A 14,128-nucleotide genomic window follows, 5' to 3' on the forward strand; every position below is an offset into this window, starting at 1 on the left:
TGCACGTCAAGAAGTGCCTGGAATATATATGGAATATATATATGTCATGTTTTTAATATATTAAAGTTCAGCTGTCAGATCAGACACGATCTGCTCAAACATAAGGCTCGGGGACCAGAATTGGGCCACCACAGACTCCAATTCGGTTGACTGGGCTGCTTTGAAAAAAAGGAGAGAAAGGCGTAAATGTTGGATTTTCTTTTTTCTTTTTTTTGTACAATGGGTCCGCAAAAAAAGGCTATTTTATGTGAATTAACAAAAATCTTTCTGCTCCATAATTAGAGGACAGTCTGGGCAATGAGCTACTTTTTTCTGCTGATTTTTTTTCCCTTGTAATTTAAGTCCAAAGATTAATGCTAGCAGATGTTTTTCTTTAAAACTGCATTCTACATTTCTATATCATGTAGACAAAATGAGACATAATGTTAAAATTGGACTTCTTATTCCTATATTAAGATAATTAAATGTTTTAATATGATAACAATGTCAATGGTTTACAACTCTAAGCAGTTTCAGAGTTTCATTGGTTTGATCCAGTTAAGACAAAAGCAGGCTGTATGCCGACCCCTGTTTTAACGTTTTCCACACGTATCCAAAATGACCACAAATGAGGACGCAGTGCACACGTGCAGCTTAGAAACACATATATTTCGATTTCAGGTTCAACAGAATAAACATGACATCCTCACACGAGGTTTTCATGCAACAGAAAAGTAGGAAGGAAGGAAGAAAGGAGGATTGTATTTATCCAACACAAGGTACCAGTTCATCAGAGGCAGTGAGAATAGAAAAGGATTACACTGTAATAGATCAGAGAGTAGCAACTGTTGTTCTTTATCCTACCAGCAGAAGGCAGTGACACTAAAGGATCCCCAAAGCAGAGGTGCGGCTGGTTAGGAAGCTCCTGTGCGAGTGTTTAAATGTCACATAGATGCAGCAGCACCAGGACGACTCTCAGCCCCCACTGCTACAGTAATTCAGTAAGTTAGCTAAATTCTGGCTAATGATGTCAAGATAAAATTGAAAGGAGACAACAGCGTGTTGGCGTTCTGTCTGCAGAACACACCATTGAAATAAAATGCTGAACTAATATTACAAATCAGAGGTGCCATGCTAACTGAATTAACAATAATCCTAATATTTAAAAATAAAATATCAATGTTGTTTGAGTATTTATGAATTCATGACTGCATTCCTACCTCCTCCCTGCTGTGTTTGTTAAAGAAGACAACAGATTTGACAGACAGCATTATTTCCTATAAATATTGAAATACCGTTAACGTGATTTTGTGTTTTGCTCATCACGACAGCCATGATGACAAAATCCGACATGACAAACTGATATCCTTGAGTCCAACTTTCTTGTGCGCCATATCCACACACATTTTCTGTTAGCTTTGTCCCAGTGCTTGAATTTGAGTGTGTGTGTTTTACCTTGAAAACACAAGAGGGCAATAGTGATCTGACTATGGGGGCATTTAAGGCGTGATAAAGGAGAATGGTGCTGGCCGTGCTGCAACCAGTGACTATGTTTATTTCAGGTTCAGGTCTTCTTCACAACTGCATCTGGTCTTTTTAAAACCCCAACAATGCACAGTACTTATTTGTCACTGATACAGGAGACAAGCATATAATTTTTAATTTTTTAAAATATATTCAACATTCTTTCTGCTCTAACTATAAATAAGATCAAACAGATCCAAATTAGAACACGTTTCCGGACTCGCTGCAATCTTGTGAAACACGTCCCTTCATCTAACTGCTCTGCAAGCAGACTAATCCAGGAGGTTAAAAAATAAAGATAATAATAATTTAAAAAATCATTCGGCTAGAGAGTGATGAACAAGCCCTTAGTGAGTTCTCGGTCTGTCAGAGGAAAAGAGAGCGCAGGGGTAGGAGGGCCGTGTTGTCCCAGAGCAAGACAAATATCGAATCATTTCTGCCTGGGGTCCATGCTGAGGAGGCTGAAGAGCTACAAAACGTTACCGCTGTGCGTAAACTGTGTCTGTGGATTCTGTCGTCGCCTGGTTCGAAGGATCATGCAGTAGTACAGCGAACGGTTACAGCTATCTTAAGTTTACTGCTCATCGTTAAAGAACTTTAAAATACTTACAAATTAAGAAACAACACAACAAGATAATACTGTAAAAGTTAGCCTCAAGCATACAGTGTGTGTGTCCACATGCACGCGCACGCATTCAGACCCAAATGCACAGCCATACTTTTATATAAACACATGGCGGCTCGGCTGATATGTGCTACTGGTGTCATTGATCAAATGCAACAAATGGGATCCCGTTATTTTACAGGAATTCCTCCGCTCGAGTCCACAAAGAGGTCAAACTTGACTAGTTTTGTCTCTCTCTCTCTCCGTCACTGTAAACTGGAATTTGATCGTCTCGACATTATCAAAGTAAAAGCGCAATAATGAGAATAAAAACTGAATAAATAAACCATGAAGGAGGAAAACGGTATGTACAAAAAGAAAATAAAAAGCATTTTAAATAATAAAAAAAAAATCTAAGAAATCTGATGTACAGAAGTAGCCCCGCCCCCATCCCACCCCCCTTAAACTGTCCATTCGGATGTCACCAGGAAGCTACGCTACATAATACTGCCTTTCAATGGCAAAGAGTGTGCGCCCCTATATGAAGACAGATGCACTTTATCTTATGATATACAGGCGTACAGTATATACATGATGTACATCTACATGTGCATATGTGTAGGAGTAGGAACTGATTCCTCTCCCTGCGGAAAAAAGAAAAAAAACTAAACCAAACATCCACACGCCATCACAAGCTCCTTGGAAATCCAACGCTCCAGAGAGAGAGACAGATATTCTGGAACATTAGCAGGCGTCTCTGTTAACCAGTCATACCTAGTCCCTTCATTCTCCCAAACATAAACGTAAAATGACAGTGACGACTTTCCTTATCCTCCTCTATCATCCTTGCACACAGTAACAACAACAACAGAAAGATAATATCAGAGACGAGAACCATCATGCATTGATTTGAGTGACTGTTTCAATAGAGCAACAGAGCAAAGTTGTGGATAAAAAAAAGAAGGTTGCAGCAGGGGCAGTTTTAGAACTGGGAGGCCGAGCTGGGGTCACACTGGAGTAGCCGAACGATGGAGGGGTCACTTTTGGCACCTTTGATAAACTCCTCCAGGGATAGCTTGCCTGCAAGAGAGACAGGGAGACAAAAGAAATGCTGCTATTATTTTGTGGAGATATGACAGATCAATGTGTGTAATATGCTGAAGAAGAGTGAGCAAAGGAAGTATGATTAAGAAGTATCAGCTACTGTACCTACACTGTTACTATAACTAATGTTCTGATAAAGAGGTGTGTCAGCCTCACTAAAGCCCTGTCCACAAATATTTGCTTGTTCTACACAATACTACAGCTGGTGACTAGTTGATAGTGCACATCCCAAACTAACCTACTAATGTATTCAACACCCTCCTCCAATATAGAAGTGGGAAAATGGTATTTCCGTGTGAAATGGCCAACTTTACAGAATTACCCATATGGAAAAGATATATATAAATCTTATAAAGTTTGTATCAGTCTTGTGTGAAACTTGTATGAAAAGCATACAAGAGTGAAAACAGATATAAGATCCCTTGAAAAATTATATAAATGAAACTTGTATGTTTTGGATACTTACTAAAACTATATATGAAAATAATGAGAAAGTGTCCACTTTCATGAGTAAATCATATAAGCCTTATATGATTCACTATATGAAGTAGGCCACATCTTATGCAACTCTTTTATAAGTTTTTACTATTTCTTTTCCATATGGGTAAAATGTATGTTTACAGAATATACAGTGTGTGTGTTTGGGCTGTTTAAAATGCACCTTTTGGAGCATTTTATTGGATTATCAGACGACAATTAGCCAATGTGTCTGCGCATTGTATCCTTACAGTTTATCAGTGCTATTTGTTAGCCAAGCTTGCTAGCATTAGCTGATAAATTAGCGCTCTTTGCTTCTGGCAGGAAACCAAAATCATAACAACAAAAAGAAACATGATGGCACCAAAACACTAGTGTAGCTTCAAATATGTAGTTAGCTCTCCATTAGTGGCATAGCTATGATCATGTCCTTGTTTTATGCTAGCTTGCTACATACATGCTGTAGTGTTTCTGTACAGGAACTTTGACGCTTCCATTTCTGTAGGAGCTAATGTTAGCATAAAATTTCAACCAGAAAACAGTTTATCTGAATGTTTACTAATTACTACTATAATGTATAATAGAATATATATCTATAATGATACATGTGTGTTTGGTGTGTATCTTTACACCAGCAGAAACCACCTGATTAACACTTGCTCCTTGCTCTTATGTGAGGCTAAGCTAATTGCCCCCAAGCATGTGAGAGTAGTCTGTCTTGTATTTGTATACGTATTTCATTAAATATCTAGTTAGCTTTAATGGGGGTAGGTAAGGTATAAGTACAGATCCTTACATCCCATTCATCTTCCACTTTTCTTTGTCTTTTATTTCTTGCCTCTATTTTTCTTCTGTTTTTAGATAAATAAAAACCAACACTGGAACCAACTGGAAGATTTTTATTCAGAATCATGTAACGATCTTTTGTGGTTTATGTCAGAATTATGGTTAAATCATATTTGAATCAATCCAGTGTTTATTTCGACAGTTACTGCAACATCTTTCTAATTTTCATTAATGCTGGCCTCTTCCTGTGCAGTTACATCATTACAGCCTTTAAAGCCTCACTTCTCTGCGTCATGGACTCCACAAGATGTTTGAAGCCCAATCCCAATGTCCACACTCTCAGACTTACAGAGTTTGAGTTGCGTTCCTCCTAAATCAGTCAGGGCTTATGTCTGTTCCAACCCCAAGTTTTTAAGTACACGTGGGCTCTTTGGCAAACACTTTTGTTACGTCTGAATTTCTGTTGACTCTGCAGATTTACCCACAGTTCATTGTGCTGATGTTATACATAGAGTTACAGTTAATGCCTTAGAAATGCCTTTTGGGAAGGACAAACCTACCCAAAAGTTTAGCTTTTAGTAAGTAATCTGTCAACCAATGACAACCAATATATCTGTCAATCAGCCAATAGTAAAGCCACATCCCCATGCCAGTTAAACCATTTTGACATAACTTTTGCTTTGGGACTTGGTGCGTTCTGAAAATAGCCATGGCCATAAAGGATGCACAACAATAGGCAGTGATAGTCTGTGAAGTTATTTCTTTTTGCACACAATATCAGACAAAATTACAGTTACCATGGTTATCTTCCAATTTACACAAAGTATAAAAACTTCAGCGAGGGTTTGATCTGTCACATGAAAAACCAAAAACCAAAGTAATCAGTTTAGACTTGAGAGAAAAAATTGTTGATGTGCACAAAGCAGAAGATAGATATACAAACCACAGCATTTGCAAGTGTCAAGACCTGGAGTGAGAAACATCATGAAGAGATTCTAAGACAGCTGCAGTGTTTTAGTGTCATGGCAAACAGAGAAAGCCTGGCAGCGGGAAGAAGTGAAAGATTTCAGACTCTGGAAAGAAAACTTGTGAGAGATGTTTCTAAAGAGCCCAGAACATCTGCCAAGACACGAGTGAATCTCATAACCACTTTGGGAATTGTAGTCTCAAAGAAGACAACCACTAGAAACCTGCAGAGGTTACAGACCAAGAAAAACTGCTGTTCTGCAGAAGACACACCTTCAAGCCACACTAAAGTATGCTAAGGATATGGAGAGAAATATGTCTGCTTTCAAATCCCAGTGTAAAACTGGGACATCTGGGCTTCCACTGTATACCTGACATTTCTTTTTCTAAAAACAAACAAACTAGAAAACGTGACTTACCAATTACAGACACTACATAATTTTGCTTTTGTGTAAAAAAAATAAAAATAATGTCAGAATACAAAATCAAACCTTTAAAGAGCTAAAAATCCTTTGCTCTGTTTAACAGCACTTGGGAAATACTTTAGTAAAATACAATTTTCAGAGGATGGCTAATAATTCTGGCCTCATCTGCACTTTGTTTATTGCTATTCTAACATGACACATAAAGACACATAAAGACTAATTGCGTTCATTAAACACATGCGCACACATAAAATGGTTTGTTTTTCACGTGTGAATGAAAGCCGCATTTTATGTTTGTAAATGTTTGACACATATATGCTGTTTGAATTCTGTACAAAGTCTTTTGTCCCCAACAAAATTAGCACATTTCAAAGATGATCTTGTCACATTCACCCAGCGCTACCCTCATTTCTTTTTCTGTCTCTCCCCAGCACCCTCCTTTTTGCCATTTCCTCCTCTCACCATCATTATTGAGGTCCATTTGTCTGAAGATCTTATCCGTCCTCTTCTCCGGCGTGGATTCATCCTCTGGCATCTTCATCACAGATGACACCATCTTGTAGATGGCCTGAGAGATGAGAGAGAAAAAGAAGGAGAGAGAGTTACAGGGTGGGTGGTTGGGTGGGTGGTGGCAGGAGAACAAGAAAGATAAGTGAATTCAAGCCAGCAGGGACCCATTAAGGAGACTCAGCAGGAAAGAAGTAAAACATAACTGAACTAAAAAAAATAAAGTCACTGCAGCTTTCAAGATGCTGATAAACAGCCTTTCTGAAAGTCCACATGATTCACTGACATTTGTTGCTCCTGATGCTAAGAGCTGCTCCCTGGGCAGCTTTTCCACAAATACCCACGCAGTGTTTGTGTGCCTATAGAATCGCTCCATCGCGCCACGGTGACATGGATCACATGTGGCAGCGGGGTAAAGGGAGGGAGGGCTTACGAGCAGAGCTTACGCTATTGATCTCATACATCTTTATCTGTTGACCGATATGAGCACGCCGCGTCCCCTGATAGCATTAAATTAACCTCTGCAAGAGAAGCTCCGAGTATCAGTTGGCCTCAGGCGCGGATCTAAAATCAGCTTACGTGCCCATTAAATCTCCTCCGCTGGGAGTATAGGGTGTAAAAGTGACTGTAGATCGGTGTCGCAGGAGCATCGTCACGGAGGCAGGGAGCTCGCAGGAAATGAGCCCTCTGTGCTTTTTAGAAAGATACACTGGCTCTAAAATGTTATCTCCTCTGACTATACAGCACATGCCCACATCTTCCTTCAAAAAACTGTAGGAAAAAACTCCAAGGAGGAAAATAGTGACAAAGGCGTCAGGCACACAGAAATAATCAGGTATTTTACTGCTTTAAGTCTGAGCACAGATGATTCAGCTATGCCATCATTAGTGTGCAACAACCCTTCAGTTTCATGGTTGGCTCCTTTTATCTTTTCACCAACAATGAATGTCAACCTAATGCCAACAGGTGTGCCAGGTGGCTCCCTGTAATGAGAGGTATCCTCAGATGTGCCTCCCAGGAAGGCTCACTAATGACTCGGGACCACACAGTATTTGTGTCTATTAAAATGGGTGCTTTGTGGCTCGACTTAGCCCAAACACACCACTGACCATCAAGAACGTAATCCAGCAGTGTCCTGAGTGACGGTGGCTGAGATTCCTTTTGGCGCCTGCCATCACGAAAACACTGAAGCGCTCATTGGGTGAAAAACCCCCCCAAATGTCGAGATGTTTCGAAACGTCAATATCTATCCAGTGCTGGCCACATTTTCTCAGTTAGACCTCTGAAATAAAATATAGTTTTAAACAAAAACCAAACTGATCTGTAGCTATCAACAGAATCTGAAGACACAACAGCGATGACGTTGTGTCCAAGATGTCTGTGGACTTTGCTGCAGAGATATCAGCTCAAGTTGAAATGGAGCCCAGCTGTACTCTTGCTTTATACAATTTTAAAGGCATATTGTAGCATCCATCCATCATGAGACAGACAAACAGCATTCAAACCAGTGTTAGCTCAATATTTGATTAATATTGTCCTGAGCTGACTTACTAAGGTAGCTAGAAAGTGGAAAAAATAAAATGAACATAAGAAAATTAGTGAGAAAACAGGGTTTTGTAATACACAAGTTTTGAATGTGGACGTTGTCTCTGCATTTGTTTAGGAAAACTAAAACTTTCAACACCAGGGGGCAGCATTTTACAACTGACTGTGTGTAACTTTTGCTATTCCTCTTAGTCCCTCCCCCGCTCAGTTTTTAATCGACTTGGCTGGTTAAATTAAATGTTATAGTGACTCTTTGCACCATCTTGTGGTACAAAATGGTATTACAACTTTGGATTATATATCTTTAGCACATTTCATGGATGTGAATATTAAGCAGTTGTTTCTTCACATTCTTGTAATAGTTTTGGTTAATCTTTTAAAGTTTTACACTTTAAAAAAATAGAATTGATAAAAAGCACATTTAGACATGAACTGCAGGGGTTTACTCAAATGAAGGTTATGAGTACAGACATGGATTCTAAAATATTAACGTTACAGAAAATGATACATTGGAAGAGCAGTTGTGATACTTGTTAATAAGTCAGCCAAATTTCAAGTGTGCCAGAGTAGAAAAAGCGAGTCCACCATAGCAAGGCCATAGTCTGTAAAGGCTTCACTGAAGGCCACAGCTTGTTAAAAACTAGTAGTGGTTGTAAGTGAAGAGTTTTTCTTGGGTGCTGCCTTTAAGATTCCCCACAGCAGATCATCTGAATATCTCAGCCTATCCCGAACATCCTCCTCTGTCACACCAACCCTCTGGAGAGGAAGAGGATGAGGCTCATTCCTGATGTAATCCCACCCCCACTTTGGTTAGTGTTAGGGTTAACTCCCTGTCACTCCTACCGCACACCTCACCACTGTCTTGCTGTCCTCATACATGCACTGCACACCCACATCTCTCCCACTCCTGACACTCTTTGGCACCCTATAATCTGCTTTCTCTACATGCACAAAGACACAGTGGAGATCCTTCTCCACACTTCTCCATCGACACTCTCAAAGCAAACATCAGATCTGTAGAGCTCTTTGTCAGTATGAAGCCACACTGCTGCTCACCGATCGTCACCTCTCTTCTCAACCTAGCATCAGCAGCTCTTTCCCATATTTTCTTGGTATGGCTCATCACTACTACAGCTCTGCACATCACACCTCCTCTTGAAAATCAGTAGCAGCAGACTTCTCCATTCCTCAGTTATCCTCTCACTCTTGAGGATTGTGTTGAACAATTTGGTTAATAAGTCCACCGCCCTCTGTCCCTCATTTCCTCCTTACTAATCCTCTGCACTTCCCACTTCACCATCTTTCCCCATTCTGTCATTCATCAGCTCTTCAAACTACTCCTTCCATGTTCTCAGCAAACTCTTTTGCTTGTTAGCACATATCTAACTTTAACCACCCTGACCTGCTGCACATCGGTTCCACCTCGACCTCTCCGTCTAACCAATCTACACGAGTCCTTTTCTCCTTCCTGCGTGTCCAGCCCCACATACAACTCACAATATGCAAGAAATTGAAATTGTGGTTATTATGGTGGACACGTCCATTGATCAGCAAAAGTGTAGAGTTTTTATTAATCTGATAATGTGGTGTAAAACAAATCTGACCTCAGTCATGACCCTCCCACTCTCCTGCTCACTCTCAGCACATAATGGTCCCCTCCTTTCCCTAACGGTGTGTAACCTCAGTGAGCCTGTAGATAATCCTAGCATTCTGCACACTCAGGGATAAACTCAAGTTAAATTTAACTTGCTAATCCATGAGAACCCAGAAGTGCATACACACACACAGAATACACAGCGAGATCCTCAGTCCAATATCTTGACATATGAGTCCTTCTGCTTGTTCTCTTCAACAGTGAAAGGATTAGATGCAGCACTACTTAACAGCCTTCCTGCAAACTGTTGCCTGTGCCAATGCTGCACTCAGGGTGCCTATTAGAGCCTTTTCATATATATCTACACTCAAGCATTCATCCACATACTTAAATGAATGCATTAACTTACTTAACATAACTAATGGGAGTATTTATTAAAGGTGCTCTGTCTTTTCTTAGTATTGTATAAATCACTGTGATTGGCTGATCAACATAAACTGTCATGTAGTTTGCACCATGTGCTATATGAAAATTTGAAGGACCAATGGAAAGAACAAGCAGGAAAAAGCAAGAAGACATACTGAGTCTCCAGGTGAGATCAAATTTATTATTCAAGAACATTCCTGTTTCAGTCGCATGATGTGTGTTTATTAAAAGGAAGGTCAGGTTTGGGGATTTAGAAGATGAAATGGACCATAAATCAAAGTGCTTTTCTACTCTTACTGAGTGCTTTTTACTACAAGCCACATTCACATAGCATGCCCACACTGTCACAGGTGCATCACAGGCAATTTGGGTGTTAAGTATCACCTACCTGGTGGACGACCCGCTCTATATCCTGAGCTACAACTGCTACAGATATTAAGGGATTTTCTACACATATGGCAAGCATACTATAGAGTGTACATTAGTGATTTCATTCGTGATTTAATGTATTCGAAATTTGTTGACTGAGTAAGTGTAACGAGTTATAAAATAGCTACTTTTTCAAAAGCAGTCAGTGCTTCTGTCTGTATGTCAGACCCTATAGCTGTGTCACTTCCGCGTTAGCGCGGTTAGCTCGGTTAGCTCGTTAACGCGTTGACGCCGTGGAGTCCCACGCACGGGGTGATCCGCGGTAACTCACTAACGGAGATTTGCAGCGTTAATGCGGTTATGGCGTTAACGTCATTTTAACAAGATTAAGGCTGACAGCACTAATATTAAGGCCTGCTAGGAAGATGACAAAGTTTTTTATTTAGTAATGATACTAAATGTATGTGAGCTGCTAAGGCACTCTAACTCATGTTCGCAAACTAGGATGCTACTAATGACTCCAGTGTTACAACTTCAAAACTGCCATGGCTAACTTTTTATCTAGCCTGAGTTTCGATTTAAAGGGAGTTAATTAGCTTGTTGTTGGTTATGTGGTGGGGGATATGCTACCAACATCAATTCACTATGCAATTAGGTAAGCATATAGAGTCAAGAGGTAAATGTAGAGTAGGCTACAAGCCCTCTGGATGTGTGACCTAGCTAAATGCAGAAGATAGCACTGCAACAACAGATTGCTTTTAAATGGCAGTAACCTTGTGGCCCTAATAAAAGTGTCATATTGAGCTATAACGGAAGGTTTTGAGACAAATGGCATGGTCTACATGTGACAACCCCTCCAGGCCAGCTTCCCTTGCTTACCTCTACAATTTCCAGCATTTCCTCGCGGCTGATGTACCCATTTCCATCCAGGTCGTACATACTGAAGGCCCATTTCAGCTTCTGCTCCAGTTTTCCTCGTGACGTCACACTCAAGGCAATGATGAACTCCCGGAAGTCTATTGTCCCGTCGGCGTTGGTGTCAAAAGTTCGGAAGACATGCTCGGCAAACTTGGAGGCATCGCCGTAGGGGAAGAAATTGGCGTAGATCTTCTTGAATTCCTCCACATTCAAGGTCCCACTGGGGCAGTCCTTCAAGAAACCCTGAGGTTAAAGAAAAAAGCAGATATTAGGTGAGACAAGGTTGAAAATAAGTCCTTTAACATTTTCTTTATGTCGATAGAACAACATAAAACAACTCCAGTTCCAATAAAGTTGGGACGCTGAATAAAGTGCATTGAATTTTAGGTGATCAGTGTCTATTTTGGACTGTAGGCAGGCTAATCTAGTATCCAGATTCTTCTATTATAAAGCCTTGCTGTTGTAATAAATGCAGTATGCAGTTCAGCATTGTGTTGCTGAAATATGCAAGGCCTTGTTACTATCCAGAAGTAAGGAAACTAACATAACTTTTTCAAAACATCAGAACAGTCAGAGATCAAATTTCTCAATCAAAACTTTGAGTAGTAACATTTTCAATCATGTAACTTCTTATTCTGATAAGAATGATTTTGAAAAGGAGCTTAGTCTTGGATAAGAAAAGCCAACGCTATCTTCTATTCAAGCCCTCACATTTGATAAAGCGGCATTGTGCCTGAGGAAAAAAAGGGAGGTAAAAGTCACTTCAATCCCTGGTCTTTGTTCAAAAGAAATAAAGCTCTTTTACAAAGACCTTTAAGATGGAGGCAATGTGGTAACAAAACCATTTTTGATGGCTGGGATTTTTACTCACAAGTGTAGGGGAAAAATCAGCAGGGTTGAGCTCCTAATAAATATTTTTTTAATTGACAGTGTTCGAAATTTCACAGTGTTTAGTGAAGCATCCAGCATCTCCCACATTCAGAAGCAGTTAATCTGCTGAGGGGTGCGACCACTGTGACAGGTCAGTGAGGGAGGGGCTTTAACCTGTACAACTCTTATTCAGGACAGCACTCACTGCTGTTCCATAGGTTTAATCCATGCGTAAAGCTCTGCAGCCACTACACATATATCCATGTGCATAAGATGAGATAACTCGTGAGGTCAGGTCACTGTGGCATTTCATAAGGCTAAGCTCCCCACTGAATAAAGGACTGGGTTTAGAAAGTGCTCTGTGGTGGACAGAGATAAGCATTGAAGACTGCTGTCCGTGTTACAGATCACAGATAGAAACATGTCTGTACAGAAGACGCACGGATGTCCTAACAATCATGATATAAATCATAACTCTGCTGTGTGACATATTTGCCTAGTTTAGAACTTATTTTTACCAACAATGAAGGGATTCAAAGAGCTATTGAAATGTTTGAAGATCAGGATGATTCTGATTTTGGAGAAAAAATAAATAAAGAGTTTTATTTTAAAACATGCAACTTTGATATCAGAAGATGATAACTCAAGCCACGCTGTTCAGACGTTTTAGTTAAAGGTGCAACACTGAATATTTTTATGACATCAATGGATCCGATTGTGCTGTGTCATATGCGAGGTGACGAATCTACTTAAATCGACCAGATTATTCATTTTTATGCTCTGGGTTATTGCTTTTATTAGTTTGCTAATGGGTTCAGCTAGTTGCTAGCTAGTTGTGTTGCTCCCAAATAGCCAAAGAATCTGAGAAAAACGGTTGTGTTATCAGCTAACACTAGCAAGCTTGGTTGGCATTGTATGAGTAGACGGTAGTAGATCGTACAGATACCTGGTATCTGTGTTTAAGCCAAGTAACATAGCCCACTATACCAAAAAAGGCTGATTCTGTTCATCTGCACATAGCGTTTTCAATGGGAGAAACGTTTTGTCACTCATCCAAGTGACTTCTTCAGTCTCAGCTGACTGCAGGTTTCCTCAAGTACATTTGCACAATAACTGAAACCAGCCCACTGAAGGCTGAGGAAACCTGCAGATAAGTGACGAAACGTTTCTCCCACTGAAAACGCTACATTTACTTACTTGGATGATTGAGCATGCATCAAGATATCCCATGACAGAATAAAAGATTGTAATTCAAACAACACAGGATCATGGATTTGTTGGACAATCTGTCTGTATAATAACCAAACTGCAATCCATATTATTTGCTGGATAACTTCAGTGAATATGCTCCAAAAGGCACCAACACCGCAAATAAGAGATCTGGTTCAGTGATTCGAATTGCCTGAGCTGAGCACTATTCTGTAGCTCAAAGTTGCCCCACCCTCATTAATAGTTAACATTTATCCCTGTATAATGTTAAATGGAAGAGTTGAAAAAACCACCTCCTGCACAGTTGCCCTGGTCAGAGAACTTGGGCAGTTTATTTCTGTACTAAAGTTGAGCCTCAAGCCTCAAATGGCCGTTTGAGAAACTGCAGTTTTTGGTTCATTGCTGTTGGCTTCATCGTATGGCTTTATAAACATCTATGCCAAATGATACCTCTTATAGTTATATTAGTATTACTGGTCCATTATATGTAGATGCCATATAAATACCAGATTTGTCATTATATACAATTCAATACAAATCTGCAAAACAAAAAGATACAGTATTTCTCTTGGAAGTACAGTAGTGTAAGACTACAGTTATAGTACAGTACTGTGCAAAGGTTTTGAGCCATTCAACATTTATTTTAATTTTCTGCATTCCTTCTCATGCAGCAATTTATTGCAGCATGTGGGAACACAATTAGAAATACAGTATTTAAAGCTTTAAATTTAAAGTTTGTATAGTTTTAATGAGCTTGAAAGTCAATATTTGGTATGACTGGCCTTACTCTCTCACACAGCTTGAACTCTCTTAGGTCAGCTTCCT

At 39.8% G+C, this 14,128-nt stretch overlaps 1 protein-coding gene across 1 annotated transcript in view; it reads right to left on the minus strand.

The window, feature by feature from the left end:
* Positions 1–627: 627 nt before the first annotated feature.
* LOC100690456 (hippocalcin-like protein 1) overlaps positions 628–14,128 on the minus strand; it is a 47,087-nt gene continuing 33,586 nt past the window's right edge. The window contains exons 3-5 of the mRNA XM_003443762.5: positions 11,186–11,467; positions 6,328–6,433; positions 628–3,187 (exon numbers count right to left, since the gene is read on the minus strand). Coding sequence (XP_003443810.1) covers positions 3,090–3,187; positions 6,328–6,433; positions 11,186–11,467 — 486 coding nt within the window. The 3' untranslated portion in view covers positions 628–3,089. The remainder of the gene's footprint in view (positions 3,188–6,327; positions 6,434–11,185; positions 11,468–14,128) is intronic.

This window comes from Oreochromis niloticus, linkage group LG22, assembly GCF_001858045.2.
Source record: "Oreochromis niloticus isolate F11D_XX linkage group LG22, O_niloticus_UMD_NMBU, whole genome shotgun sequence".
Lineage (NCBI taxonomy): Eukaryota > Metazoa > Chordata > Actinopteri > Cichliformes > Cichlidae > Oreochromis > Oreochromis niloticus.